This window comes from Phallusia mammillata, chromosome 1 (assembly GCF_965637545.1).
Source record: "Phallusia mammillata chromosome 1, kaPhaMamm4.hap1.1, whole genome shotgun sequence".
NCBI classification, from domain to species: domain Eukaryota; kingdom Metazoa; phylum Chordata; class Ascidiacea; order Phlebobranchia; family Ascidiidae; genus Phallusia; species Phallusia mammillata.
In genome coordinates, this window is record NC_137252.1 from 27,713,657 (window position 1) to 27,741,589 (window position 27,933).

Here is a 27,933-nt window from a genome sequence, read left to right on the forward strand (position 1 = left end):
ATCATTGTAAGTTATATTAGCAACGCTAGCAAGTTTCAAGCAAACAACAGAAAATCCTGACAAGCATATTCTGAACACGAAGTGCAATAACACGATACTTGAACGGTCAAAAACAAAACATATGTTTAACACCTGACGTTGTAAGAGTCATTCGAAAATTTCAACAAGTCTCCTTGTTGCAATGCTGACACAAGGAAATGTGCGCATTGGTCGACATAATCACGTGACGGGATGTTGCAATCATGCAGCAAACACTTGATGGATCTGAATTGCGGTTTTGTTGCTTTTGTTTCAAGTTCGATGAAACAACTTCACCCACTTGAAGGTGTATAAATGTAGAAGTTCTGGAAGGGAAAAATCAGTCTGAACTCGACTTTACCAAGGAAGAAATTCATTGGAAAGAAGCGAAGATGAAACTGTTGCTCGTTCTTCTGGCGTGCATTGCCGTGAGTCAGACTCAAAAGGTTGGTGTGAAGGTAACGAAACTAAACGATTTTTGTGTTTTCTGCAGGCCGCCAACGCTGGCTACTGTACGTACTCGTACCGCTACTATTACTCGCACAACTTTATTGTGTATCCACCAACCAAGTTTTACCGCTACAGCGTCTACTTCAGAAACGACTGGTGTTCTTACAACTATTACTCCACAATCCTCAAGTATTATCCCAATGACAACTGTGGCAAGGATGGATGGACTGGTAAGAACATAAACTGCTGCTTAAAAAGCTTGCGACAGCCGTAAAAAGAGACGTGAAAAACATCAATTTTACGATTTTTATTTAAAGCTGTTGAAATCTTTACCATTCTTACCTTCAAGTGCAAATTTGATTTGTTGAGATATGAAATGCTAAACAACGAACTTGCCATGCAGAGGCACCAGTGGCTGACATCAAAACCGAGGCACAGAACTGTCTTGCTGAAGTTCTCCTGAAGATCGTTACCGAAATGACCACACGAAGAGATTCCTGGCTTGCTCGTGTCGACAGCTGCCATGCTGAGTACAAGACTTACTTCAACAACTATGTCCACAAATATTATGAGTACAGAATCAGGTATTCCATTTTTGCTCAATTACTTCTTTTCTGGGTATCAAATTTTGTACATGGTACGCAATTGATTTGAATATTTGTTCTAAAAAAAATTGTGCTTAGCTGCGCCACCTCACTTGCTCAGAAGGAAAGTTTGATGGCAGAAAGAGATGAAAAGATCAAAGTGTACTGCGATAAACTTATTGAACTGAGGGACTGTTACTTGAAGCAATACAACGACGCTATCGCTTTCAGGACCAAAACTGTTCAAGACTTCCACGCGAAACTTGTCACAAAGTGAGATGAAAATCTTACATATGTTTTGAACGTAGAACTTGCTAATTTAGCGAAACAAATATATTTTGAAACGTTTGTTTGGTTAAATACACAGTGTGACCACCGGACATTTGTTGAACAAGGTAATTTGTGATGACATCTAGTAACTTTCTGCATTGTTGTGCTTCAGCCTTGAAACGTGTCTGACAACCAGACTGACAAAGATTGAAGAATACGGAGAACAACTTTACAAAAAGATTGATGAATACCTCGACATCTACTGGAAATATCTTGAATCCGTTGTCAAATGTCGCGCTGATCACTATAGGCGCACTATTGACTGTATTCACGGTAAGAATGTGTTATGCAAAAACCAAATCTGCAAAAGTATTACGCGAATCTGGAATCAATGCATTTTCAGTGCAAACAATACAGCAGTGGTGTTCCACCTCCATGGTTACCAAACTTTTTTTTACAGCGGGCATTAATTAAATTCAGGCTGTGTGGGTGTTAAATTGGAAACTTAATTATGTACAACGTATAGGTGTCTCATCGAACTAGCAATGTTCCTTTATTCTGTCACAAGGAACAAAATAAGACTATCACTATTCTTTGCTCTTGTGTGTGATGTAACAAGATCATTTCTATGTGACTGGGAAAACTATGTCTAACTCATGTTTGTTCAAAACGTTTTGTTAAACCAAAACTCAGTTTGCGGGCCGGATAAAATGATGCCGAGGGCCGAAACTGGCCCGCGGGCCGTAGTTTGGTGACCCCTGGTATAACCTAATAAAACATACTTACAAAAAAAAATGTCAGCAGATTGCAGTTTGCGTGCAGCTTTCAGTAACTTCTATGTGACATCGATTTTCATGTCAGACAAACCAATCATCAGACAATTTGTTTTTCAGGCGAAAAATGGATGACCGATAAGGTTGATTACATGATCGAAGAATTCGTCAAAAAGGAGTGTTATGATTACAAGATCGGGGAATATGTAACCTACTTTGACCAGCTTTATGACGCCAAAGCAAAACTGGTGACATTCTACAGATGTTCCTACCGTTGTTTCCTTTCCAACGCCTGCCTTCGTTTCTACAAACGTACTTACTACAGATCCTGGTAAGTTAGAGCACTTACGATTATCGGCTTGCAACAGGCTTTATTACATTAGGCGATTTCCGCAAAATGGAGAAAAAATGTTCAAATCATAAAAATAAGATTTTTGCTAGGCGACGATTTACAAAGTTTTTTGTAGATAATAATTAAGTGTTTTAAGGGTGAATTAACTATTTTTGATTTTGTTTTGTCTTTCAATTCGACGGTTGTAGATATTTTAATTCAAACAATTTATGGCGTGTTTGGTTTTCAGTCAAGCTTTGGGACAATGGTATTGCTACAATAGAATTACCTTCAAGACGATTCGCGGAATCCCAGCATTCAGCTTCCATTTGCGCTTGACGACTTACAAAGGATTGAAGACTTGTGACCTCAGTTAGTACTCCAACCTAACAAATTTTTAAAATTTGCTATGTTTTAAAAATAAATTTAATTAACAACATGGAAGTTAACATAGCAACAACATTTTCGCCGACCATTATAGTCTACATTTAGTTCAAAACAATCGCAGGTTCAACAGGACTATTTTTCGGGCCTTTTATATTTAATGTACACTCATGTTGATTTCGAACGATCTTTGTGTAATTTCTAGCCTCACAACTTAAGGTAAAAGAAAGCGTATAAACTTATAGCCTAAAGAAGTATGATCACAGGAAAAAATTACCCAGATTGATATAATTTTTGATACTGGGCTCTAGTTGGCGGAAACAAATTTGTTTGTTTTTTTGCAGCCAAACTCCACAAAGCAGCCGACGATATCAAGGCAGAATTCGTCGCTCTTCTCACTTCCCATGTTGACTGTATTACTACTCAATTCGGTGAATGGAAATTGAAGTGGACCAACTACCACATTGAGTACTGCAACAGATATGATGAGATCATCAGGAAGAGACACGAATGGTGTATCTCTGATCTCAGAGCCCAATACGTTTGTTAGTAAGTAAAGAAAAAAATGGTGTCTTCTATGCAACCTGTCAATGGTCCAATCAGTAGTGTGGAACAAATATTATTTAATTAAGGTAATGTTATGTGATTCTATAGTTCGTTTCGAATCCACATCGCCATCTATTATGTTCGGGTTGGTTTTCAAGGTTCTATTCTGATTAGATGCCAAATAGTCGATAGCTTACTTTTTTAATCATCTGCGTTTTCTGGACATGTTCGAGGTCTTGCTTTTTGTCGCAATTTCTGCTTCAGTCCAAGTAGCACGTTTCCACAACAACGCCACTAAATTTACTATTTTTTATTACGGGAAAAATCATCTCAGCTCATTTGTCACTGAAGAGCCTGACAAAACATTTCTATTGTAGTAACAACAGCACAGTGTTGACCGCCGAACAAGAAGCCAAGATCGAAGAACTGACCAACGAATTGAAAGAAAAGCGTGAAGCTGCTGTTGATGCGTACAAAACCAAACTTCTTGAAAGTCTCCTCAAATGCATTGATGATTTTGATAAGAGCATCACCGGATACAAGACCTGTGTGATGGAAATGATCGAAAAAATCATTGGCCAGTACAGCACATGCCTTGAAACCCGGGAGACCAAGATTGGCGAATACAGAAAGAGTTTGGAAGAATCCAGAGACAAGCAGAGAGGCACATTGATCAAGAACCTGAGCGACGTTAGTACTGCTGGGTGTTTTTGAACCACATAGAATTTTTTGCTCAAAGTGTAGAGTTAAAAAAAAACGTAAATGCAGTTTTGAAACAGTTGACCAAATGAAGGGTGACGTGCATCGATTTATTGTAGGTTTCTGCTTGCTGTTTACAGGAATGTTAATCATATTACTTTTCTTGTTGCTTCACTTTAAATCAGCATTGTAATCAACGCAGTTCGTGAGATGGTGTTTTAATGACCTTATAAAGCCCTTCTTCAAATGTTTATTGATCGAAAAAAAGACAAAAATATATCGGACTTTTTTAGGCAAAGTATTGTCAGTACGAGGGCTACGTCAAAATCCTGAAGTTCTACAGCGGAGACCCACTTCCAGATTGCGCCTCATACATCTCATACGAATATATGTACTTGTTGGACGACTATTGCGCTGCAAGGCTTACCGAATTCGACACCTACTGGAAGGATCTGCTCGAAAAGCTTGTTCTCCATTACTCGTGTGGCTACAGATGCCGTGTCTCCAACTTGTGCTTGCCAAAGTATCGCTGGGGAAGCTACTACACATGGACCGTCTGCTACCCAGTTGCTAATTACTACCGTTACAGCTACAAGCGTTACACGTAAGTATAGCCACAATATCTAAAAATATGAATAATAACCATTTCCGTATTTAAAATCTTATCTTAGCCATCACAAAATTGCAACGTTATATACTTATATTATTTTCTGCATTTAAATTATAATAAACAAACTCCAAAAGGAGGTCTAGGTTGAAATTCGCTAGTCCTTTCGGATATGAATAAATATTTTTTATTGATTTTGATTTTTTTCTTCTAATTTTCGTTGTTTTTTGTTTTTAGGAGCTACTGTAACTACCGCATCAGGTATACCACTAAACGTTATACCTACGCCATGTGCTAAGCGGCACCGACCTGGTGATTGTGGACAACTTCGTAACATGTTGAATGTTGAAGTGAAATAAAATGATCCACAACAAATTTTGCTTTTCTTATTTGTTATTAGCCTATATAAATGCACCTACCAGAAAATGTCAGTATCAGACAGAAGGGCGAGTTTTAGTAAGGTATTTGGCGTACATTTGCGCCATGATAAGATCAAACAATTTCGAGAACTCAAGAACAAAAAAAACGTTAGCTGTAAGACGATAAACCAGTGGTTCTCAACTAGGGCCCATGGGCCCCCAAGCTGTGTTCCAGGGGGTCACGGTTGTAGATTCACCAGAATGGAGGTTTATCGCGATTGCGGATTCTTGTTAACTCTGTTCGTCCTGTTTAAAGCCGAAATTAGTACCGAATTCCAACACGAGTTGGCTATTTACATTTTTAAGGGGTCACAGGTCCTGCAGCAGGGGTGTCAAACGTGCGGCCCGCGGGCCGCATGCGGCCCACCAACAGTTTTTGTGCGGCCCGCGAAACAACTTTTAGAAGTTATATGTGTTTCACTCGGGCGGAATAGCCTGTCAGACACGTGAGTTTACATGATACAATCATTCTCTTTAAGGGGTATATGTGGCGTTTTAATAAGATGAGAGAAATAGCCCATCTTTAGAATCAGCAATTGCGATTGTTGCGTCATTGTATGCTATTGTTTTCTCACAAATCAACAAAACACACTTGGTTATTTCACTCTGCTACATTGTTTATTTCGTTGATAGTTATAACAAAATTATTTTTAAATGTAGCTAATTGCATTAATGAACATTTAACTGTTTAATCATGCAATATTTTTGTTGTCACGTTACACTGCAACAAATGTTTCGAAAGTGCGGCCCTCGACTTAATTACAGGTTTGGTTTTGGCCCTCAAAGCAGTTTGAGTTTGACATCCCTGTCCTACAGGGTTACTTTAAGGGGGACCACGAGACCCAAAAGTTACTTTTAGGGGGCCATGGTCCACGAAAAGTTGAGAACCACTGCGATAAACCATTAAAACCCTCAAAATGTGTCTAATGTAAGGTGAATACGTATTGCTAAAATAGTTGGTTCTACTTTTAAAACTTACATGAGATTTTTATCTTACTTTGTGACAAGTTTCGCGTGGAAGTCTTAAACACTCTTGGTCCTGGAAGCAATAGCGTCGTTGTATTGCTTCAAGTAACATTCCCTCAGTTCAATAAGTTTATCGCAGTACACTTTGATCTTTTCATCTCTTTCTGCCATCAAACTTTCCTTCAGAGCAAGTGTGGATGGCGCAGCTAAGCACAATTTTTTTTAGAACAAATATTCAAATCAATTGCATACCTTGTACAAAATTTGATTCGCAGAAAACAAGTAATTGAGCAAAAACGGGAATACCTGATTCTGTACTCATAATATTTGTGGACATAGTTGTTGAAGTACGTCTTTACTCATCATGGCAGCTGTCGACTCGAGCAAGCCAGGAATCTCTTCGTGTGGTCATTTCGGTCACGATCTTCAGGAGAACTTCAGCAAGACAGTTCTCTGCCTCGGTTTTGATGTCAGCCACTGGTAACTCTGCATGGCAAGTTCATTGTTTAGCATTTCATATCTCAACGAATCCAATTTGCACTTGGAGGTAAGAATGGTAAAGATTTCAACAGCTTTAAATAAAAATCATAAAATTCATTGTTTTCATGTCTCTTTTTACGGCTGTCGCGAGTTTTTCAAGCAGCAGTTTATGTTCTTACCAGTCCATCCATCCTTGCCACAGTTGTCATTGGGATAATACTTAAGGATTGTGGAGTAATACAGACGAATCCGGTTAATCGCATCATCGGTTTGCCAACGGCATTTGATGCGATTAACCGGATTATGCGATAATCCGGTTGCTATGTAAACAGGACACGTCATTAACATAAGTGCTCATTTTCACTTCCCCAGCTAAAACAAAGTTCCAATGACGTACTCTCAAGTCAAAACTAGATTTATCACTCTCAGCGCAATACATGACGTCATGATTTCTAACAGTCGTGACTATGGTGCAATCGACCAAGTGTGTTGAAGAAACAGTAGCAACGGCGAGCTACATCAATTTCCAATATAACCCATTATCCAACTGACAAAAAGAATAATTAATTTTAGCAAAACCTTTAAGGACTCGGCGCAACTTTCTAGCTTACTCAGCAAAACTGCACCTGCAAGATTAGCGTGACTGTCACTTGATCAAAGTGTGATCATTGCTTAAAAAAAAAAAATTTCAAACCAGCAACAATTACAAGAGAAATAAATGACTTTCTTAATCGGTGATCCACCTGATAAGTTGCGCAAGGTCACGAATAGAATACATAAAATATGGCAATTATTGACAAGCTACCAATTACGTGAATCTAAACAACATATTGTGATTACTTGCGATCTAACATTTTTTACAACCATTACGTGTTTGGCGGGCCATGAACAATATAACAGAAAACATTTTTAACCATTTGTTTTACATATAACATTGTTCAAACTTCAATACAGATTTTTTAGCAAAAAATTACAATCAGCGTCTTTGCCGGAACACCGGTTTCGTAATTTTAACACGTTGAACCGTAGAATGCAAACATGCATCGACGTCTTTTTCGCGTACATCACCTCCTATGGAGTTCCGGAAATATTTGCATGTAATTTATTCAAAAGCAACTACACTTAGTCTTTCGAACGTTGCGAACGATAGATAGCTAAGGTTGGTCTTCCTTTTACATTAATTGACAAACAAACAAAAGCCTATACAAAATATACACAAAAGAGCAGCAGACGATCAGCGTCAGTTCAAACAAAAGCCCATTTGAATTTTAAACTGTTACTTCGGGGCAAGCAATTAGTCGTGCACAATATTAAAAGGGATTGCTCAGTTAAGGTTGCGCACAGATCGGTTGATTTTACTATCATGTCGTCGTTTTTTATTCGAAAAACTCGGTCTGTTCGACTTTCACATAAAGATCATCAATCTGGTTAATCGCATATTTCGTTTAAAATCAATGCGAATATCCGGTTTATGCGATAAACCGGTATGCCATTAACCGGACGATTTTCTTAACAAACGATGAGCGACTTCTCGCTTGGGCCTCGTGTTGTACGCAGTGGAAAAACGTGACAGCGATGTGATTTCGTATTGTATTGGAAGGTTGACAGGCGCTTTGTTGTAATCTAATGTTATCGCCTTTGTATATTTTATTAAACTTTTCAGTTAAGGCCCTGTTCGGTGTGACCATCTCAACTTTGGCTTTAGCGGTAAGCCGTTAGTGCAGGGTGACCTGGTATTTACCAAGTTAGGGGCGGTGATCCCGCTCTAATTGTGGTTAGGCTTGTTTTATTTAGTAAAAGATAACTATCTCGCCTTTCCTAAAAATCCTAGGCCAAATTCGGGGTCACCTAACTAATTTCGGTTACAATAGTAGCGGTACGAGTACATACAGTAGCCAGCGTTGGCGGCCTGCAGGAAACACAAAATTCGATTAGTTTCGTTACCTTTATACTAACCTTTTGAGTCTGACTCACGGCAATGCACACCAGAAGAACGAACAACAGTTTCATGTTCGCTTCTTTCCAATGAACTTCTTCCTTGGTAAAGTCGAGTTTAGACTGATTTTTCCCTTCCACACCTTCTACATTTATACACCTTCAAGTGGGTAAAGTTGTTTCATTGAACTTGAACAGAAGCAACAAAACTGTAATTCAGATCCATCAAGTGTTTCTTGCATGATTGCAACATCCCGTCACGTGATTATGTCGACCAATCCACACATTTTCTTGTGTCAGCATTGCAACAAGGAGACTTGTTAAATCTTTTGAATGACTCTTACAACGTCAGGTGTTAAACACATTGTTTGGTTTTTGACCGTTCAAGTATCGTGTCATTGAACTTCATGTTCAGAATATGCTTGTCAGGATTTTGACTTAGGCTGTTGTTTGCTTGAAACTTGCTAACGTTGCTAATATACAAGGATGATGAAGTGCATCGAGCAAATGTTTGTAGCTTGCCATGGTTACTATGTTGATTTGATCTTCAATGTTCTGTTAATTTTCCCCTCCTCTTTATTGTAAAGTAATTTTAGACACTTTGCAGAACGCAGATGGATTGCAGCAAATCTATCTAGCATTTCTACTTGCTTCTGCAAAGCAATGCTAATGCTGCAACGCGCGACGTCTAAATATCACGAAGTTTTGAAAGTATAGTATTGGAAAAATAGTGTTTTTTTGTTTTGGATAGGATTAATTTATTGCAGACTGAAAGAAATCATATCGAATAATTAGTTTAAAATCCAAAATCCAAATCAAAGTGCTAACTTTTGTTTCGGGTAAGAACGAACCTTCATTTGTGCTTATGGCCGATTTAGTGTTTATTTTCCATTTACGGCATGGGTTCCCAACCTGTGGTACGCGAAGAATTTTCAGGTTATACACGAGTAGCTTCCGTTTTTTTCACAAAAACTGGGTGCGCCCGGAAATGACTTTCGATGCGCTGTTAGCAAATTTACACCGCGCATCGACCAATAGGTGGACAGTAAACAAACACCAAAATCTCGTTAAATTTAGTTGTGGTGCAACTAAATTTAGTGTTATTTTAGTAGGCCAATATTATTCTTCTGAATAAAATATATTTCGATCAAATTATTTGTTCAGCAAGAAGTGGTACGCGTGGCAGTATAGAGTGTCCAAGTGGTACGAGATCGTAAAAAGGTTGGGAACCCCTGATTTACGGGAATGACTATACCTGACCAAAAAAATGAAGTAATATATTTTCCAGATAGCTTCTGTAAAAATAGTAACTTTGTATTTGCAGCCACAATAAAATATGTAAAAACTAGAAGGGTGGCTTAGCACATATTGCCCTTGCATATACACTATAACCTATTTTAAAACATTGTTTGAAATATGTCCTATTTAACGTTCCTTTTCAAAGAAACGAAGGAGTAAGTACTGGCATAATGGGGTAAAACAAAAAATAAATAGCAAATTCTACAAGCTATCCGGTTTTCATTCAATTCGAACAGTGTGAAAAGGGTCACCTATTTTAGGAATTAGTTGGTTAAGTTGTGGTGCTACAAGGCAAAACATAACATTTGAGGACTAAGTATATTTAATAAACTTTGCAAAATTTCATACAATTAGGACGTTTTTTAAAAGTTCATTTATTTTAGGGGGCTAGTTGAGTAAATGTTGGGGCTACAAGGTATAACACATCAATTGAAACCTACAAATAGCATATACTACCCAAATTTTATCCAATCCCGACACTGTTTAAAAAACTGACCCATTTTAGGGGGCTAGTAGGGTAACTAATGGGGTCCGACAAACAAACTAAAAAAATAGGAAACCTCAATGACTCAATCAATAGTACTGCAAAATTCCAGCCAAATCCGACAATGTTTAAAATGTCACCACTAAAGGTTTTTTGAGCAACAACCGTTGATGTTTCCGACGTCATAGGGCCGTCATAGGGCAACAACCCCCTAACTGCCATGGCACAAAAACGTTCACCAAGCAATCCACAAAGTCACAAACGAGTAACATACAACTGCTTGCCCTTGTAACACTATTGAGCAACAGAAATCTTTCGTTTCTGGTGGCCAGTAACATACAAATACGTTTTACACTTTGGGGGCTTGTGTGGTAAATGTTAGGGCTACAGCAGTGGTGGCCAAACTACGGCCCGCGGGCCGCATCCGGCCCCCAGTCCTGTTTCATCCGGCCCGCCAAACACCTTGCCTGGTTTTTTTCCAAGCATCATATTTAGCACTGTGAACAAGCAGTGCAACAGCGCTGGCTGCTACTAGCAGTAGCTTGTGGCAAGCGTTGTTATTTTTAGAATAAATGCCCTTGCAGCGTTAATTTTAATAAAGATGGCAACCAGTTACGACAAATTTTACATAAATCTCATTTAATTCGGGCCTCCAGTGGCAAGACAGTTGCAAATTTGGCCCTCTGGTAAAAAAGTTTGGCCACTCCTGGGCTACAGGGTTGAACACAACAATCGACAACTATAAATGGCATACTCTACAAGCTATCCAAATTTCAGCCAATTCTGACACTGTTTACAAACTCACCCATTTTAGGGGGCTAGCGGGGTAAATACTAGGATTATTTGGACAAACAAAGTGGGATGCACATCTACGTAACTTTATCTACCATCTGCATAAGTTTCAGCCACTCCCATCAAACATTTGATGGAAAAACGAGTCGGACAAACTTTAGGAAGAAAAATACCCATTTTAGGGGGCAAGCGGGGTAAATACTGGGGTTATCAACAAAAACAAAGTGGGATGCACATCTACATAACTACATCTACCATCTGTGTAAATTTCAGCCAAATCCATCAAACATTTGATGGAAAAACGAGTCGGACAAACTTTGGGAAGAAAAAAAAAGAAGAAAAAAACAGAAAAAAAAACACAAACAATTTGAGTAAAATCATCTTCAGGGAAGGGGACCCATAAATACTAAATCGAGTGTCCTACAGAATTTTGCACTTTGTGACCAGATCAGCTCCTTGAGTTTGGCAACATTGGGCGGTAAAAATATCCTTTAACATTTTTGTTTGCTGTGGTTAATTTTACATTTTACCTATTAGAATACAGGGTTCCGCAAATACTTTTTAGCAAGACAGAAATAATCTCACGGAAGTCTCAAAAGATCGACCGAAATCGATTCAAAAAGTTGGACCGAGGCGAACTAATTGTTTGGAATTTGACCATTCAAGTATCGTGCCATTTCACTTTATGTTCAGTTTTGACACAGTCTATTGCAGGGGTGGCCAAACTTTTTTTACCAGAGGGCCAAATTTGCAACTATCTTGCCACTGGAGGGCCGGATTAAATGAGATTTACGTAAAATTTGTCGTAACTGGTTGCCATCTTTATTAAAATATATATTATTGTAGTAGAATAACAATAAATAACACCATCTTGTTTATCCCTTGTATTTAATAAAAGGTTTATATATGTTCACAGTGGTAAATATGGTGCTTGGAAAAAACCAGGCAAGGTGTTTGGCGGGCCGGATGAAACAGGACTGGGGGCCGGATGCGGCCCGCGGGCCGTAGTTTGGCCACCACTGGTCTATTGATTGCTTCCTGACGTTCTAGCATACAATTAAATTAAAAAATCGTTTTTTGAGATATGATTTCATTTCATCCTGCAATAAATTAATCCTATCCAGAAACAACTTTCAAAACTTTGTGAAATTTAGACGTCGTGCGTTGCGCAGTCTTCACATTGCTTTGCAGAGGCAAATAGAACTGCAAGATAGATTTGCTGCAATCAATTACTGCGTTTTGCAAAGTGTCTAAAATAACTTTACAATAAAGAGGAGGGACAAATTAACACAGCATTGAAGATCAGATCAACATGGTAACCAAGGTAAGTTACAAACAATTGCTCGATGCACTTCATCATCCTTGTATATTAGCAACGTTAGCAAGTTTCAAGCAAACAACAGACTAAGTCAAAATCCTGACAAGCATATTCTGAACATGAAGTTCAATGACACGATACTTGAACGGTCAAAAACCAAACAATGTGTTCAACATCTGACGTTGTAAGAGTCATTCAAAGTCTCCTTGTTGCAATGCTGACACAAGAAAATGTGCGGATTGGTCGACATAATCACGTGACGGGATGTTGCAATCATGCAAGAAACACTTGATGAATCTGAATTACAGTTTTGTTCCTTCTGTTCAAGTTAGATGAAACAACTTAACCCACTTGAAGGTGTATAAATGTAGAAGTGCTGGAAGGGAAAAATCAGTCTGCACTCGACTTTACCAAGGAAGAAATTCATTGGAAAGAAGCGAAGATGAAACTGTTGCTCGTTCTTCTGGCGTGCATTGCCGTGAGTCAGACTCGAAAGGTTGGTGTGAAGGTAACGGAACTAAACGATTTTATCTTTTCTGCAGGCCGCCAACGCTGGCTACTGTTCGTACTCGTACCGCTACTATTACTCGCACAACTTTATTGTGTATCCACCAACCAAGTTTTACCGCTACAGCGTCTACTTCAGAAACGACTGGTGTTCTTACAACTATTACTCCACAATCCTCAAGTATTATCCCAAAGACAACTGTGGCAAGGATGGATGGACTGGTAAGAATATAAACTGCTGCTTAAACAGGCCGTGACAGCCTTAAAAAGAGACTTAAAATAGATGTAGGTTGGTTGAAAAACCAATTTGATTTTTCAAATGACAACGTTGCAATTTAAAGCAGTTGAAATCTTTAGAAGGAGGCCACATTACACCTTAAAGTGCAAATTTGTATTGTTGCGTTTTGAACCGCCAACCAATGAACTTGCCATGCAGAGTCACCAGTGGCTGAAATCGAAACCGAGGCAAAGAACTGTCTTGCTGAAGTTCTCCTGAAGATCGTTACCGAAATGACCACACGAAGAGATTCCTGGCTTGCCAATGTCGACAGCTGCCATGCTGAGTACAAGACTTACTTCAACAACTATGTCTACAAATATTATGCGTACAGAATCAGGTATTTTCTAATACCTTGTTTTCGCGATATTAAATTTTATTGGATGTCAAATTAACATCCTATGGGTATCAAATTTTGTACAGGGTACGCAATTGATTTAAATATTTATTCTAATTTTTGTGCTTAGCTCCGCCACCTCACTTGCTGTGAAGGAAAGTTTGATGGCAGAGAGAGATGAAAGGATCAAAGTGTACTGCGATAAACTTATTGAACTGAGGGACTGTTACTTGAAGCAATACAACGACGCTATTGCTTCCAGGACCAAATGTGTTCAAGACTTCCACGCGAAACTTGTCACAAAGTGAGATGAAAATCGTGCATAAGTTTTAAAAGTAGAACCTGCTAATTTAGCGAAAAAATATATTTTGAAACTTGAAATGTTTGTTAGGTTAAATAGATACTGTAACCATCAGGTATTTGCCGAACAAGGTATATTGTGATGACATCTGGTAACTTTCTGTGCTGTGTTTCAGTCTCGTTACGTGTTTGACAACCAGGCTGGAAAAGATTACCGAATACGGAGATCAACTTTACCAAAAGGTTTATGAATATCTCGACATCTACTGGAAATACCTTGAATCCGTTGTCAAATGTCGCGCTGACCATTATAGGCGCACTATTGACTGTATTCACGGTAAGAATGTGTCATGCAAAAACCAAACCTACAAAAGTATAACGCGAATCTGGGATTGATACATTTTCGGTGCAAACAATACAGAAGTTTTGTTTCACCTTAATGGTCACGAAACTTTTTTCACAGCGGGCCGGTTAATTTAAATAATGCCGTGTGAGGGCCTAAACTTGCGTGGCGATTTTCATGTGACAGTCAAGTGCTATTGGCCTTTTTACAATACTTTTTAAATTCAGGCGGTGTGGCTGTTAAATTAGAAACTTTATTATGTAGAATGTACAGATGTCTTCTCTAACAAGCAATGTTACTTTATTCTATCACAAGAAACAAAAGAAGACATTGTTTGCACATAATCACTTTTCTTTGCTCTTGTCTGTGATGTAAAAAGACGCGTTTGGGTCATTTCTATGTGTTGTAATTCGATGTGACTGGGAAAACTATCCCTAATACATGTTTGTTTAAAGCGTTTTGGTAAACCAAAACTCAGTTTTGCGGGCAGGGCCGAAACTGGCCCGCGAGCCGTAGTTTGGTGACCCCTGGTATAAACTAATAAAACATTCTTACAAAAAACACAAAATGTCAACGGACTGCGTGCAGCTTTCAGTTACTTCTATGTGGCATCGATTCTAATGTCAGACAATTTGTTTTTCAGGCAAAACATGGATGACCGATAAGGTTGATTATATGATCGACGAATTCGTCAAAAAGGAGTGTGATGATTACAAGATCGGGGAATATGTAACCTACTCTGACCAACTTTATGACGCCAAAGCAAAACTGATGACATTCTACATATGTTCCTACCGTTGTTTCCTTTCCAACGCCTGCCTTCGTTTCTACAAACGTACTTACTACAGATCCTGGTAAGCACTTACGATTATCGGCTTGCAACAGGCTTTATTACAATAGGCCAGGGGTGGCCAACCGGTCAAAGACAAAGAGCCACTTTATTTACTATGTTACCACAACGAGCCACATTTTTTAATTGGGTTACCACAAAGAGCCATATTATACTCACACACACAATTTCGCTCGTACATACCACGATCCTGTCATTTTCAACAATAAATGGTTTGCACTGTCTGACACACACAAGCACTCAATTCAACGAATTGCATAAACAAAAACGTGCGATGAGATTCATGTCTGGTTTGGTACTAAAATATTTGTTCTCTGCCATTTTGAAGGTTAACTTAATAGAAATTGTTTGCTCAAAAGATCGTCCCTGATGAGAAACTTTGCGGTATTTTCATGTAACGCGCATGCGTCCCAAGCTTAGGCGTCGAGTTTTACAAAAATGCAAGGTGCGGAAACTAAGTTCAATGCGACGTCACTAATGCATTCAACACCAACAATCGCTCCATTCACACCCAAGACCAAGAGACAAACTGCCCATAAAATTTAACCTTGGTCAACCCGAAACACAATGGATTAAAACATTATTTATTTTGGAACACGGTGTTGTAAATATTGCTGCTGCTTTGAGTCTCATTCGCATTGTACGCAATAATGAGCAATCATGGATTGTTTAACAATTGAATATTTGTCGTCATAATCAGGCCATTTGCCAGGTTACAGTTTCAAGGCAAGGTTTGTGGCCATACCGACAGTTAAGTTTGTTCAAAAGAAAAATTGTAATAGGTTTACTTACATTTAACGAGTTTGTACCAGATCGCCACAAACTAACCAAAATTAACGGTGGTCCCAACCTTCGGCAACGACGTAAGAGCCGTACAAAACCAGGCAAAGAGCCGCGGGTTGGCCACCCCTGCAATGGCGATTTTCCCAAAATGCAAAAAAAGGTTCAAATTTTAAAAATAGCATTCTGCTACGCCACCATTACCAATTTTTTTGCATAAATTAAGCATAAACATTACTGCCAAAGGTTTGAAAAACATTACTGCCATTTAAGCATAAACCTTACTGCCAAGGTACTGGTGTATATAGAATACATCGTTCAGACGTTTCGCCAATCTCTGTTGTCATCATTAGTGCAGAGAGATTGTCGAAACGTCTGAACGATGTATTCTATGTACACCAGTACCTTGGCAGTAATGTTTATGCTTAAATTACTTTTCAAGTCCGTGTATAGTGTTCCTAAATCATTACATGTTTTTGAAAGAAGAATTAACTATTTTTGATTGTGTTTTGTCTTTCAATTCGTCGGTTGTGAATATTTTAAATCAAACAATTTATGGCGTGTTTCTTTTTCAGCCAAGCTTTGGGACAATGGTACTGCTACAATAAAATTACCTTCAAGACGATTCGCGGAATCCCAGCATTCAGCTACACTTGGCGCAAGACGACTTACAGGGGATTGAAGACTTGTGACCTCAGTCAGTACTCCAACCTAACGAACAATTAAAATTTGCTGTGGTTAAAAAAAGAATAAAATTGACAACATTGAGTTTAAAATAGCAACAATATTTTTGCCATCCAACATGCATTTAGTTCAAAACCATCGCAGATTCAACATGACTATTTTTCAGGATTTTTGTAGTTAATGTAGGCTACTTTCATGTTATTTCCAACAATATTTTTGTTCTTTCTAGCCTCACAGCTTAAGGTAGCCTATAGGAAAGCGTATAAACTTATAACTAAGTTTGATCACAGGAAAAAATTACTCAGATTGATGAAATTATTGATACTTGGCTCTAGTTGATGAAAACAAATTTGTTTGTTTTTTGCAGCCAAACTCCACAAAGCAGCCGAAGATATCAAGGCAGAATTCGTCGCTCTTCTCACTTCCCACGTTGACTGTATTATTACTCAATTCGGTGAATGGAAATTGAAGTGGACCAACTACCACATTGAGTACTGCAACAGATATGATGAGATCATCAGGAAGAGACACGAATGGTGTATCTCTGATCTCAGAGCCCAATACGTTTGTTAGTAAGTAAAGAAAAAAATGGTGTCTTCTATGCAACCTGTCAATTGTCCAATCAGTAGTGTGGAACAAATATTATTCAATTAAGGTAATGTTATGTGATTCTATAGTTCGTTTTCGAATCCACATCGCCATCTATTATGTTCGGGTTGGTTTTCAAGGTTCTATTCTGATTAGATGCCAAATAGTCGATAGCTTACTTTTTTAATCAATTGTGTTTTCTGGACATGTGCGAGGTCTTGCTTCTTTCGCAAAGTCTGCTTCAGTCCAATATAGCACGTTTCCACAACAAAGCCACTAAACTTAGTATTTCCTATTACGGGAAAAATCATCTCAGCTAATTTGTCACAGAAAAGCCTGACAAAACATTTTATTTCAGTAACAACAGCACAGTGTTGACCGCCGAACAAGAAGCCAAGATCGAAGAACTGACCAACGAATTGAAAGAAAAGCGTGAAGCTGCTGTTGATGCGTACAAAACCAAACTTCTTGAAAGTCTTCTCAAATGCATTGATAATTTTGATAAGAGCATCACCGATTACAAAGCCTGTGTGATGGAAACGATCGAAAAAATCATTGGCCAGTACAGCACATGCCTTGAAACCCGTATGACGAAGATTGGCGAATACAGAAAGAGTTTGGAAGAATCCAGAGACAAACAGAGAGACACTTTGATCAATAACCTGAATGACGTTAGTACTGCTGGGTGTTTATAAACCGTATATAATTTTTTACTCAAAGTGTAAAGTTATGGCAAAAACGCAATGTAGTTTTGAAACAGTTGACGCAAATGAAGGGTGACGTGCATCGATTTATTGTAGGTTTCTGCTTGCTGTTTACAAGAACGTTGTTTCACTTTAAATCAGCATTGAAATGAACGCAGGTAGTGGGATGGTGTCTTAACGACCTTACAAATCCCTCTTATTTGGACAAAAGACAAAAATAAATCGGACAAACTCGTGTTTTAGGCGAAGACTTGTCAGTACGAGGGCTACGTGAAAATCCTGCAGTTCTACAGCGGAGACCCACTTCCAGATTGCGCCTCATACATCGCATACGAATATTTGTACTTGTTGGACGACTATTGCGCTGCAAGGCTTACCGAATTCGACACCTACTGGAAGACTGTGCTCGAACAGCTTGTTCTCCATTACTCGTGTTGCTACAGATGCCGTGTCTCCAACTTCTGCTTGCCAAAGTACCGCTGGGGAAGCTACTATTCATGGACCGTCTGCTACCCAGTTGCTAGATACTACCGTTACAGCTACAAGCGCTACACGTAAGTATAGACACAATATCTAAAACTAGGAATAATAACCATTTCCGTGTTCAAAATCTTATGTTAAGCCGTCACAACATTGCAACGATATATATCTTTATATTATTTTGTGCGTTTAACTTATCAAAAATCACCTAAATCAGGTCTAAATCGAAACTCGCTGGTCCAGTTAAATATAAATAACATTTAATTATTTTATTTTTTTAAATACTGTTCGTTTTGTTTTTAGCACCTACTGTAGCTACCGCATCAGGTATACCCGTAGACACTATACCTACGCCTACTGCTAAACGGGACCGACCTGGTGATTGTGGACAACTTCGTAGCATGTTGAATGTTGAAGTAAAATAAAATGATCCACAACAAATATCGTGTCTTGTGTTTTGCTCTCATCACATTGAAGCCTTGCAAGGAAATATTAGGAGAGATTATTATTTGTGTCAGCTGTGAACGTCGCAAATGTAACAAAAAATAGATTTGTAATGTATTTCGTGAACACAGTTCAAGTCCGGTATCTTTGTAAGCTGAACAAACTATCAAACTACAACAGTCTAGTTACTAGACTCTAGTACAATTTAGGGGTTAAAGAGTTGTCATTTCAGTACCACTAGGTAACATATGCATGCACTTGTTTTATCGCTACGGTGGTGCGAGTTTGCAGCCGCGTGATCTTGTTATCGCTGTTTTACATGTGTGTGTTTTGCATTTTGTCGCTTTAAAAGAAATTTGTCCTGCAAGTTATGTCATTATCCTGATGAAGGCGTCTTGTATAGGACGTCGAAACGTCGATTGTTTACAAAAAAACTGCTGGATGAGCAATACTTGGTCATATGCATGCACTAATTACACTAAAAATCAAAATACACCACATGCAATCAATCCACGCATAAACATTACACAACGCATTACATACGAACAACATGCCCTTGTTACCACAATTATGACCCCTAAGATAAGTTAAAACTGTATTGTGTGGTATAACGATCCTTGTAACAAATTTAGCCAAATTGATCATACTTTATTGTACCAAACATTTGTAAAGGGCTATCTGCACAAAGATCCTCAGTTAAAACCTGTGCAAAAACGCTTGCCAAACTCTTCCATACATAATTGTGTTGGTGACAATGGACAAATGTTACATAGAATTCAATTCTTGTTTGGTATTGCCTTTAGGACCTTGAGTTGTAAACAAAAGCTAAAGGCCCTTTGTTGTCATGCATCAAAACTACAGACTGTACAGTGGGTGCCGCTCAAAGTAACAATTAAGTGGTGTAACTTGCAAAGTTGGTCTTTCATATCATTCACTTGCATTTGTGATTTAACTACATACTAAACTACAACTCAATAGCAACAGAAACAGTTTAAAGGAAAAGTGACAACATCTACAAAACCAAAATTCACATAAATAAAAATTATCCAGGAAGAAAACTGATGATTTGTAATAATTTTTATGTATTAATAAGTCGCAATTTTTAATAAGTCGTTGTTTGCATAATTTTTGTTTGAATTAAACTTGTCACTTCTAATTATTTTGGTAGAGCTACTAACATAAGAACTCACATCACACAAGGTTTGCTAAATACAGATAGATTGCGCTAAAAAGCACATTTATTAAAAAACAGTGAGATTGGGTTAGTGTCTAACTTAACAAAAACAACAAGGTTTTAGGTTAATTTCACTACAACTAAAAGGTGAAACGAGTTATTTTCAATTTGATCAGAATCATCTTGTGCATTTAGTGCAGTAGTATTGCTCCCATTAGTCCTCATAACGAAGACTACTTATATCGAGCTTGTGCGTTTCTCATGAAAAAGTAGGGACTGCGCATGAAACTCATAAGTAAAAAAAACTTGATATTAAATTCTTTGAATGCAAATTTCCGCCGCGTAAGTTCACTCGGTTAGCCTACAATACAGGGACGGCCAACCCGCGACTCGCGAGCCGCATGCTGCGACCAGGTTTTATGCGGCTCTAACGTCGTTTTATGCGGCTCTTAACGTCAAGTTTGGGGCACTGTGGATTAGTGTGTGGCTATGGCAATTTTGCTTTTGAAAAAACTTACTATTGGTATGGCCACAAACCTTGCCTTCAAACTGCAACCTTATGTGGCAAATGGTTTGACTACGATGACAAATATTTAATTGTTGGACAATAAATGATTGCTTATTGTTGCGTACAATGCGAATAAGACACAAAGCAACAGCAATATTTAACAACGTGTTCCAAATCGAAAACGTTTCAATGCGTTGGTGGTCGGGTTATGACGAACGTAATATTATATGGGCAGTTTGTATCTTGGTCTTGAATTGAGCGATTGTTGGTGTTGAATACATTAGTGACGTCGCAATGAATATAGTTTCGCCAAATCTCGCCGCTACTTTGGGGCGCATGTGCGTTAGTTAAAAATACCACAAGTTTATCAGCAGGTAAATATTTTAAGTAAACAATGTTTGTCAAGTTAGCTTTCAAAAGTTTGTGTGTGACATTTAGAATAAATCTGGCTGAGCAGCGGGGGTCCAATACGTGGTACGCGTGCCAAAAGAGGCAAGTAGAACTGCAAGATAGTTTTGCTGCAATCCATTACTGCGTTCTACAAAGTGTCTAAAATAAATTTGCAATAAAGAGGAGGAGCAGATTACAATACATTGAAGATCAAATGAACATGGTAACCATGGCAAGCTACAAACATTTGCTCGATGCACTTCAAAATCCTTGTATATTAGCAACGTTAGCAAGTTTTAAGCAAACAACAGCCTAAGTCAAAATCCTGACAAGCATACTCTGAACATGAAGTTCCAACACCTGACGTTGTAAGAGTCATTAAAAACGTTTAACAAGTCTCCTTGTTGCAATGCTGACACAAGAAAACTGGCGGATTGGTCGACATAATCACGAGACGGGATGTTGCAATCATGCAACAAACACTTGATAAATCTGAATTGAAGTTTTGTTCTTCTGTTCAAGTTCGATGAAACAACTTTACCCACATGAACGTGTATAAATGTAGAAGGACTGGAAGGGAAAAATCACGGTTTGGCCACCCCTGGCCTATACTTGGTATCACCTTATGCAATCCAGGTATCCGATGACAAAATGCAATTTGAAGTGATGGACTATTAGATAGCCTAAACTCTATCGCATTTAAATTTCTACAATCTTAATCAATAATATACAGTTATAACTTCCCAATACCTTTAAAGATGTATGTTATAATGGAACTTTTAAACGATGTAATCCTATTGGGGAAGTTGTTGACGAATAGGTTGTGTTACATCCCTGGGACCATGAAGTTGCAGCAATAAAGTAGGCTAAAGCTAGATAGGTTTGCTGCAATACATTCACGCATGGTACAACGTGCCTAAAATAACTTTACCATAGTGCGTCAAGACGAAGTGCATATCATCACAACATCTAAGAGCAAATCCAATGGGTTGACATGTTGCAAACATGTATCTTAGTTTACTGAAAATCGTGCATAAATTATATGCTAGCGACGTCAGCAAGTTTCAAGCCAAAAACAGACTATATTAAAACAGAACATACTGTGTAATAACACAATACTTAAATGGTCAAATAGAAAACAATTAGTTGGTCTCGGTCCAACTTTTTGATATCGGTTTCGGTGCATCTTTTGAGACTTCCGTGGGATTATTTCTGTCTTACTAAAAAGTATTTGCAGAACCCTGTATTCTAAAAAAAATTAACCACAGTAAACAAAAATTTCAAAGGAAATTTTTACCGCCCAATATTGCTAAATCAAGGAGCTGATCTGGTTACAAAGTGCAAAATTCTGTAGGACACTCGATTTAGCATTTTTTGCATATATTATTGTGGCTGCAAATCAAAGGTTACATTTTTTGCACTGGCTATCTGGAAAATATATTACTTCATTTTTTTGGTGAGGTAGTCATTCCCGAAAATGGAAAATAAACACTAAATCGGCCACAAGCACAAATAAAGGTTCGTTCTTACCCTAAACAAAAGTTAGCACTTTGATTTGGGTTTTGTATTTTAAACTAATTATTCGAAATGATTTCATTTCATCCTGCAATAAATTAATCCTATCCAGAAACAACTTTCAAAACTTTGTGAAATTTAGACGTCGTGCGTTGCGCAGTATTCACATTGCTTTGCAGAGGCAAGTAGAACTGCAAGATAGTTTTTCTGCAATCCATCACTGAGTTCTGCAAAGTGTATGAAACAACTTTACAATAAAGAGGAGGGGCAAATTAACAGAGCATTGAAGATTAAATCAACATGGTAACCAAGGTAAGTTACAAACATTTCCTCGATGCACTTCATCATCCTTGTATATTAGCAACGTTAGCAAGTTTCAAGCAAACAACAGACTAAGTCAAAATCCTGACAAGCATATTCTGAACATGAAGTTCAATGACACGATACTTGAACGGTCAAAAACCAAACAATGTGTTCAACAACTGACGTTGTAAGAGTCATTCAAAGTCTCCTTGTTGCAATGCTGACACAAGAAAATGTGCGGATTGGTCGACATAATCACGTGACGGGATGTTGCAATCATGCAAGAAACACTTGATGAATCTGAATTACAGTTTTGTTGCTTCTGTTCAAGTTAGATGAAACAACTTAACCCACTTGAAGGTGTATAAATGTAGAAGTGCTGGAAGGGAAAAATCAGTCTGAACTCGACTTTACCAAGGAAGAAATTCATTGGAAAGAAGCGAAGATGAAACTGTTGCTCGTTCTTCTGGCGTGCATTGCCGTGAGTCAGACTCGAAAGGTTGGTGTAAAGGTAACGGAACTAAACGATTTTATCTTTTCTGCAGGCCGCCAACGCTGGCTACTGTTCGTACTCGTACCGCTACTATTACTCGCACAACTTTATTGTGTATCCACCAACCAAGTTTTACCGCTACAGCGTCTACTTCAGAAACGACTGGTGTTCTTACAACTATTACTCCACAATCCTCAAGTATTATCCCAAAGACAACTGTGGCAAGGATGGATGGACTGGTAAGAATATAAACTGCTGCTTAAACAGGCCGTGACAGCCTTAAAAAGAGACTTAAAATAGATGTAGGTTGGTTGAAAAACCAATTTGATTTTTCAAATGACAACGTTGCAATTTAAAGCAGTTGAAATCTTTAGAAGGAGGCCACATTACACCTTAAAGTGCAAATTTGTATTGTTGCGTTTTGAACCGCCAACCAATGAACTTGCCATGCAGAGTCACCAGTGGCTGAAATCGAAACCGAGGCAAAGAACTGTCTTGCTGAAGTTCTCCTGAAGATCGTTACCGAAATGACCACACGAAGAGATTCCTGGCTTGCCAATGTCGACAGCTGCCATGCTGAGTACAAGACTTACTTCAACAACTATGTCTACAAATATTATGCGTACAGAATCAGGTATTTTCTAATACCTTGTTTTCGCGATATTAAATTTTATTGGATGTCAAATTAACATCCTATGGGTATCAAATTTTGTACAGGGTACGCAATTGATTTAAATATTTATTCTAATTTTTGTGCTTAGCTCCGCCACCTCACTTGCTGTGAAGGAAAGTTTGATGGCAGAGAGAGATGAAAGGATCAAAGTGTACTGCGATAAACTTATTGAACTGAGGGACTGTTACTTGAAGCAATACAACGACGCTATTGCTTCCAGGACCAAATGTGTTCAAGACTTCCACGCGAAACTTGTCACAAAGTGAGATGAAAATCGTGCATAAGTTTTAAAAGTAGAACCTGCTAATTTAGCGAAAAAATATAATTTGAAACTTGAAATGTTTGTTAGGTTAAATAGATACTGTAACCATCAGGTATTTGCCGAACAAGGTATATTGTGATGACATCTGGTAACTTTCTGTGCTGTGTTTCAGTCTCGTTACGTGTTTGACAACCAGGCTGGAAAAGATTACCGAATACGGAGATCAACTTTACCAAAAGGTTTATGAATATCTCGACATCTACTGGAAATACCTTGAATCCGTTGTCAAATGTCGCGCTGACCATTATAGGCGCACTATTGACTGTATTCACGGTAAGAATGTGTCATGCAAAAACCAAACCTACAAAAGTATAACGCGAATCTGGGATTGATACATTTTCGGTGCAAACAATACAGAAGTTTTGTTTCACCTTAATGGTCACGAAACTTTTTTCACAGCGGGCCGGTTAATTTAAATAATGCCGTGTGAGGGCCTAAACTTGCGTGGCGATTTTCATGTGACAGTCAAGTGCTATTGGCCTTTTTACAATACTTTTTAAATTCAGGCGGTGTGGCTGTTAAATTAGAAACTTTATTATGTAGAATGTACAGATGTCTTCTCTAACAAGCAATGTTACTTTATTCTATCACAAGAAACAAAAGAAGACATTGTTTGCACATAATCACTTTTCTTTGCTCTTGTCTGTGATGTAAAAAGACGCGTTTGGGTCATTTCTATGTGTTGTAATTCGATGTGACTGGGAAATCTATCCCTAATACATGTTTGTTTAAAGCGTTTTGGTAAACCAAAACTCAGTTTTGCGGGCCGGGCCGAAACTGGCCCGCGAGCCGTAGTTTGGTGACCCCTGGTATAAACTAATAAAACATTCTTACAAAAAACACAAAATGTCAACGGACTGCGTGCAGCTTCCAGTTACTTCTATGTGGCATCGATTCTAATGTCAGACAATTTGTTTTTCAGGCAAAACATGGATGACCGATAAGGTTGATTATATGATCGACGAATTCGTCAAAAAGGAGTGTGATGATTACAAGATCGGGGAATATGTAACCTACTCTGACCAACTTTATGACGCCAAAGCAAAACTGATGACATTCTACATATGTTCCTACCGTTGTTTCCTTTCCAACGCCTGCCTTCGTTTCTACAAACGTACTTACTACAGATCCTGGTAAGCACTTACGATTATCGGCTTTATTACAATAGGCGATTTTCCCAAAATGCAAAAAAATGTTCAAATTTTAAAAATAGCATTCTGCAACGCCACCATTACCAATTTTTTTGCATAAATTAAGCATAAACATTACTGCCAAAGGTTTGAAAAACATTACTGCCATTTAAGCATAAACCTTACTGCCAAGGTACTGGTGTATATAGAATACATCGTTCAGACGTTTCGCCAATCTCTGTTGTCATCATTAGTGCAGAGAGATTGTCGAAACGTCTGAACGATGTATTCTATATACACCAGTACCTTGGCAGTAATGTTTATGCTTAAATTACTTTTCAAGTCCGTGTATAGTGAAATCATTACATGTTTTTGAAAGAAGAATTAACTATTTTTGATTGTGTTTTGTCTTTCAATTCGTCGGTTGTGAATATTTTAAATCAAACAATTTATGGCGTGTTTCTTTTTCAGCCAAGCTTTGGGACAATGGTACTGCTACAATAAAATTACCTTCAAGACGATTCGCGGAATCCCAGCATTCAGCTACACTTTGCGCAAGACGACTTACAGGGGATTGAAGACTTGTGACCTCAGTCAGTACTCCAACCTAACGAACAATTAAAATTTGCTGTGGTTAAAAAAAGAATAAAATTGACAACATTGAGTTTAAAATAGCAACAATATTTTTGCCACCCATCATGCATTTAGTTCAAAACCATCGCAGATTCAACATGACTATTTTTCAGGATTTTTGTAGTTAATGTAGGCTACTTTCATGTTATTTCCAACAATCTTTTTGTTCTTTCTAGCCTCACAGCTTAAGGTATAGGAAAGCGTATAAACTTATAACTAAGTTTGATCACAGGAAAAAATTACTCAGATTGATGAAATTATTGATACTTGGCTCTAGTTGATGAAAACAAATTTGTTTGTTTTTTGCAGCCAAACTCCACAAAGCAGCCGAAGATATCAAGGCAGAATTCGTCGCTCTTCTCACTTCCCACGTTGACTGTATTATTACTCAATTCGGTGAATGGAAATTGAAGTGGACCAACTACCACATTGAGTACTGCAACAGATATGATGAGATCATCAGGAAGAGACACGAATGGTGTATCTCTGATCTCAGAGCCCAATACGTTTGTTAGTAAGTAAAGAAAAAAATGGTGTCTTCTATGCAACCTGTCAATTGTCCAATCAGTAGTGTGGAACAAATATTATTCAATTAAGGTAATGTTATGTGATTCTATAGTTCGTTTTCGAATCCACATCGCCATCTATTATGTTCGGGTTGGTTTTCAAGGTTCTATTCTGATTAGATGCCAAATAGTCGATAGCTTACTTTTTTAATCAATTGTGTTTTCTGGACATGTGCGAGGTCTTGCTTCTTTCGCAAAGTCTGCTTCAGTCCAATATAGCACGTTTCCACAACAAAGCCACTAAACTTAGTATTTCCTATTACGGGAAAAATCATCTCAGCTAATTTGTCACAGAAAAGTCTGACAAAACATTTTATTTCAGTAACAACAGCACAGTGTTGACCGCCGAACAAGAAGCCAAGATCGAAGAACTGACCAACGAATTGAAAGAAAAGCGTGAAGCTGCTGTTGATGCGTACAAAACCAAACTTCTTGAAAGTCTTCTCAAATGCATTGATAATTTTGATAAGAGCATCACCGATTACAAAGCCTGTGTGATGGAAACGATCGAAAAAATCATTGGCCAGTACAGCACATGCCTTGAAACCCGTATGACGAAGATTGGCGAATACAGAAAGAGTTTGGAAGAATCCAGAGACAAACAGAGAGGCACTTTGATCAATAACCTGAATGACGTTAGTACTGCTGGGTGTTTATAAACCGTATATAATTTTTTACTCAAAGTGTAAAGTTATGGCAAAAACGCAATGTAGTTTTAAAACAGTTGACGCAAATGAAGGGTGACGTGCATCGATTTATTGTAGGTTTCTGCTTGCTGTTTACAAGAACGTTGTTTCACTTTAAATCAGCATTGAAATGAACGCAGGTAGTGGGATGGTGTCTTAACGACCTTACAAATCCCTCTTATTTGGACAAAAGACAAAAATAAATCGGACAAACTCGTGTTTTAGGCGAAGACTTGTCAGTACGAGGGCTACGTGAAAATCCTGCAGTTCTACAGCGGAGACCCACTTCCAGATTGCGCCTCATACATCGCATACGAATATTTGTACTTGTTGGACGACTATTGCGCTGCAAGGCTTACCGAATTCGACACCTACTGGAAGACTGTGCTCGAACAGCTTGTTCTCCATTACTCGTGTTGCTACAGATGCCGTGTCTCCAACTTCTGCTTGCCAAAGTACCGCTGGGGAAGCTACTATTCATGGACCGTCTGCTACCCAGTTGCTAGATACTACCGTTACAGCTACAAGCGCTACACGTAAGTATAGACACAATATCTAAAACTAGGAATAATAACCATTTCCGTGTTCAAAATCTTATGTTAAGCCGTCACAACATTGCAACGATATATATCTTTATATTATTTTGTGCGTTTAACTTATCAAAAATCACCTAAATGAGGTCTAAATCGAAACTCGCTGGTCCTGTTAAATATAAATAACATTTAATTATTTTATTTTTTTAAATACTGTTCGTTTTGTTTTTAGCACCTACTGTAGCTACCGCATCAGGTATACCCGTAGACACTATACCTACGCCTACTGCTAAACGGGACCGACCTGGTGATTGTGGACAACTTCGTAACATGTTGAATGTTGAAGTAAAATAAAATG

At 38.2% G+C, this 27,933-nt stretch overlaps 3 protein-coding genes across 3 annotated transcripts; all 3 read left to right on the forward strand.

The window, feature by feature from the left end:
- Positions 1-242: 242 nt before the first annotated feature.
- LOC145210346 (uncharacterized) lies at positions 243-4,663 on the forward strand. Its single transcript, XM_080079981.1, has 10 exons — positions 243-274; positions 326-464; positions 512-698; positions 872-1,052; positions 1,152-1,279; positions 2,216-2,426; positions 2,677-2,798; positions 3,155-3,359; positions 3,734-4,046; positions 4,349-4,663. The coding sequence occupies exons 1-10, from the start codon at positions 243-245 to the stop codon at positions 4,661-4,663; spliced, it is 1,833 nt and encodes a 610-aa protein (XP_079936107.1).
- A 1,748-nt stretch (positions 4,664-6,411) lies between these two features.
- LOC145210362 (uncharacterized) lies at positions 6,412-17,716 on the forward strand. The gene is made up of 10 exons (XM_080079982.1): positions 6,412-6,527; positions 12,713-12,851; positions 12,898-13,084; positions 13,299-13,479; positions 13,607-13,780; positions 13,953-14,113; positions 14,763-14,973; positions 16,325-16,446; positions 16,801-17,005; positions 17,380-17,716. The coding sequence occupies exons 1-10, from the start codon at positions 6,412-6,414 to the stop codon at positions 17,714-17,716; spliced, it is 1,833 nt and encodes a 610-aa protein (XP_079936108.1).
- A 4,820-nt stretch (positions 17,717-22,536) lies between these two features.
- LOC145210378 (uncharacterized) lies at positions 22,537-27,932 on the forward strand. Its single transcript, XM_080079983.1, has 11 exons — positions 22,537-22,548; positions 23,085-23,271; positions 23,486-23,666; positions 23,794-23,967; positions 24,140-24,300; positions 24,950-25,160; positions 25,629-25,750; positions 26,100-26,304; positions 26,679-26,991; positions 27,268-27,578; positions 27,808-27,932. The coding sequence occupies exons 1-11, from the start codon at positions 22,537-22,539 to the stop codon at positions 27,866-27,868; spliced, it is 1,938 nt and encodes a 645-aa protein (XP_079936109.1). The 3' UTR covers positions 27,869-27,932.
- Position 27,933: the final 1 nt, after the last annotated feature.

Coding starts and splice junctions, on each gene's coding strand:
- LOC145210378 (XM_080079983.1), top strand. Junction 23,272..23,485: donor TGGCAAGGATGGATGGACTG/GTAAGAATATAA, acceptor CTTGCCATGCAG/AGTCACCAGTGGCTGAAATC. Junction 25,751..26,099: donor ATTGAAGACTTGTGACCTCA/GTCAGTACTCCA, acceptor TGTTTTTTGCAG/CCAAACTCCACAAAGCAGCC.
- LOC145210346 (XM_080079981.1), top strand. CDS start 243: ATGCAGCAAACACTTGATGGATCTGAATTGCG. Junction 699..871: donor TGGCAAGGATGGATGGACTG/GTAAGAACATAA, acceptor CTTGCCATGCAG/AGGCACCAGTGGCTGACATC. Junction 1,280..2,215: donor ATACAACGACGCTATCGCTT/TCAGGACCAAAA, acceptor TTTGTTTTTCAG/GCGAAAAATGGATGACCGAT.
- LOC145210362 (XM_080079982.1), top strand. CDS start 6,412: ATGGCAGCTGTCGACTCGAGCAAGCCAGGAATCTCTTCGTGTGGTCAT. Junction 13,085..13,298: donor TGGCAAGGATGGATGGACTG/GTAAGAATATAA, acceptor CTTGCCATGCAG/AGTCACCAGTGGCTGAAATC. Junction 13,781..13,952: donor CACGCGAAACTTGTCACAAA/GTGAGATGAAAA, acceptor GCTGTGTTTCAG/TCTCGTTACGTGTTTGACAA.